At 48.1% G+C, this 2,050-nt stretch overlaps 1 protein-coding gene across 1 annotated transcript in view; it reads left to right on the top strand.

Moving 5' to 3' along the window:
• The first annotated feature begins 32 nt into the window (after positions 1-32).
• Positions 33-2,050, top strand: part of TMED2 (transmembrane p24 trafficking protein 2) — an 8,975-nt gene continuing 6,957 nt past the window's right edge. Inside the window, exon 1 of the mRNA XM_005424004.2 lies at positions 33-71. Coding sequence (XP_005424061.2) covers positions 33-71 — 39 coding nt within the window. The remainder of the gene's footprint in view (positions 72-2,050) is intronic.

The following is a 2,050-nucleotide window of genomic DNA, read 5'->3' as shown; positions in this document are numbered from 1 at the left end:
CCGCCTCTGCTCGCGGTTCGGGTCCCGCACAGATGATGGAGCCGGTTCGCAGCAGGGCAGAGCTGTCCGCGGTACCCAGCAGCGATCGAGGGTCCAGAGCCGTCGTGTCCGCACCAGGATGGACGGGGGTGATGTTCCCCCGCTCGTGTCCGCACCAGGACGGACGGGGGTGATGTTCCCCCGCTCGTGTCCGCACCAGGACGGACGGGGGTGATGTTCCCCCGCTCCCGGACGGACGGAGGATGAGGGATGTCCGCAGGCACATGGAAGGGGTGAGCGAGCCGCTCTGCAGCACAGCAAGGGGCTCACACACATCAATTAGGGGTTTTAGGCTCTTCTCCACAAGAGCACAGACTCTTTATCAGAGGATCGGTGGCGATTTTATACGTACAAGCAGCTTGCTGGCATGGATCCACTTACAGGAGAATTTAAAGGAAACCGAAATGCATTTTTCTCGTCAGGTTTTTCAATATTTTTGCTTTCAGGTGTGACTGTGAAAGTTTGGATGTTCTTATTTCCATAGGGTTTAGGAAGAAATGCTCCAGATGAGTCTCTACAGATAAATTAAATGTGCCTGGAAATAATTTTAGGTCCCAGTTCTGCCATTTGCTGTATGCAGAGTAGGAAGAATGCATTTTATTTTGGACAAGATGTAATGAGGAATATCAAACACTGGAACTAGTCAGGAGAAATAGCAGTGGGGCTGCAAGAGCCAAGCCTGGAATGACTTGCCACGTGCTGCATGTTGTGAATACAACATTAATTATCTACTTTTGGCAGATGTAAAACGCCAGTGTAGGTGAATGGGAGGGATGAACGATGAGAAATGTAACACTGTAACACCCAGAAATGCAACACAGTGACACCAGACCAACCTTTTAATGCAATTCTGTAACAACCTCGTTCTGCCACAGGGTACAAACTATTGATCTTTTCAGGCCCTTTCAGTAGGTACCAGGGCAGCCAGGAGGGGAACAATCAGTCCCCATATATCTGAGCCTGGTGATCAATTGCCTAAGTTACAGCAATAACTCAGTGAAAATATTTATCTATATTCTTCATGAAACTTATTCCCAAAGCTGAACACCACAGGATATTGCACAAAGTTCCAGGAGAGCAGCGGGATGAATAATGGTGTAGTCATCCTTTCCTGGCAAAGGTGCTTACACCAGGAGGAGGAGCAGCCTGAGCAGAGTGTTTGGAGAACACTCTGCAGTACCTCCGGGGAGCAGCTATGCTGTGAAATCATCGTTTTGCCCAAGTCAGAGATGAGAAAAAGAGTTTTTGCCACAAGAATTTGGTACTACGCGAGTTCCCGTTGTTCTGTTCAAGTGTGGATAGAGGAAAAATACAACAATGTAGGGAACATGTGTGGAAAGATTAAAATTAAAGCTGAGAAAGGTGAAAAACCAGAACATTTGTGATATGGGACACAGTGTGTTCGATGTTGGCCTGATCCAAACTCATGGAAAACGACTTGGCAGGAAAAGTCTCTTATCCAGCCACGTGTGTGACCTGCAGCTCCTCAGGCTCCGCCTGTCTGGCAGAATTTGTCCACATTTGTCCGCACCCCGTGCCTGCCCTGACACGGCAGCTCTGCTGGCCCACACCTGGAGCAGAACGTGCTGATGTAAATCTGGCATTTGTGCACATAAACGTGTCTGAGCGTCACCAGGGCTGCCACAACGGCACTTACTGGCAAAAGCAACGCTTAAATATTTCACTGGAAAGCCGGATTGTGTGTTAGTCTTTAACTGTTCCCCACACCATTAAAACAGCTAGTCACGAAACAGGCTGCCTTGAGCTCAAGCATTAACTTCATATTTCAGTTTGGGAGGTTTAACTGGAAATTAGTGTTAAGCATGGTCATGCAAGGAATGAGTTTTTAAACAGTTACTCTGGGGTGAAGCAGAAACTGGAAGTGCCATGACTGTGTTTCCTTAAGCGTGAATAGCCCACAAGCTGGGCTTCGCTATTAACATCTTAAACGCTGGCTGCTCCCCAGACATCTCCCTCTCTGCAGCAACTTCTGATTTCCCAATTTTAGCAG

Source organism: Geospiza fortis, unplaced genomic scaffold (assembly GCF_000277835.1).
Source record: "Geospiza fortis unplaced genomic scaffold, GeoFor_1.0 scaffold145, whole genome shotgun sequence".
NCBI lineage: Eukaryota > Metazoa > Chordata > Aves > Passeriformes > Thraupidae > Geospiza > Geospiza fortis.
The sequence above is the reverse complement of the archived record's forward strand: the minus strand, read 5'-3'. Positions and strand labels throughout refer to the sequence as shown.